Raw genomic sequence first — 801 nt, forward strand, 5'->3', positions numbered from 1 at the left:
GAACTGGGAGGAGATAAGAAGAGAAAGGGCCAAGTGATCCAGTTCTAAGTGTCATCTTTTATTATGAAGACAATAAAATCTTGAGTTTATGTTCAGTTCAAAAAAAAAAAAAAAAGAAAGAGAGATAGGTCCATACATATCACTGGCCTGTACCAGCTCAGTTTTCAAGTATTTTGCAGCAGGCTGATATTAAACTGACTGTTAGATTGACAAAGATGGGAGTATTATCACCAAGGAGATTGGTAAATGCTACAAATCAGGGATTTATTTTTCCCCAGAGAGCCAACTGTTGAACATTCATCAGCACACTACTGTGTGTGTGTGTGTGTGTGTGTGTGTACGTACATGTAATTTCTAGTTCCATCCACTAAAATGTCCTACAAGCAGTCACTTTCATAGTAATGAGCACATCTAGCACCTAGAACTTGCTTTCCAAGTAGCAATCTTCAATAAAAGGAGCCAAGGCTTCCCAAACAAAGAGTTGATTTCAGAAAGTTCAAGACAATCCTGCAACATCTTAGCCAAACATGCTAGGACACAGCCTGGGCAGGTTTCCAGCCTGTGCTAAGTCTGATGCTTCCCAGAATGCATGGCCCTGCCCAGTGACTCCCCAGAGGGCTCTTGTACGCTCTCAGTGAAGCTGAAGCCCATCGTGACCCAGAGACTCTATTAGCTTGTTTGCTCCTAGGACCCTCCATCTAAGTGCCAGTATTGCCCGACACAGCTCAGTGCGTGCTCTCTACTCCATCTTTAGAATAATCCCTATTACGATACATTTATATGTAAATAGTTCTTGACAAA

General features: G+C 41.9%; 1 protein-coding gene across 1 annotated transcript in view; it reads left to right on the forward strand.

Annotated features, from left to right (window-relative positions):
• LOC105505857 (60S ribosomal protein L36a-like) overlaps positions 1 to 48 on the forward strand; it is a 507-nt gene extending 459 nt beyond the window's left edge. The window contains exon 2 of the mRNA XM_011933822.1: positions 1 to 48. This exon is cut by the window's left edge and continues 6 nt beyond it. Within this exon, the coding sequence (XP_011789212.1) occupies positions 1 to 48 (48 nt within the window).
• Positions 49 to 801: the final 753 nt, after the last annotated feature.

This window comes from Colobus angolensis, unplaced genomic scaffold (genome assembly GCF_000951035.1).
Source record: "Colobus angolensis palliatus isolate OR3802 unplaced genomic scaffold, Cang.pa_1.0 Scaffold13, whole genome shotgun sequence".
Classification (NCBI taxonomy): domain Eukaryota; kingdom Metazoa; phylum Chordata; class Mammalia; order Primates; family Cercopithecidae; genus Colobus; species Colobus angolensis.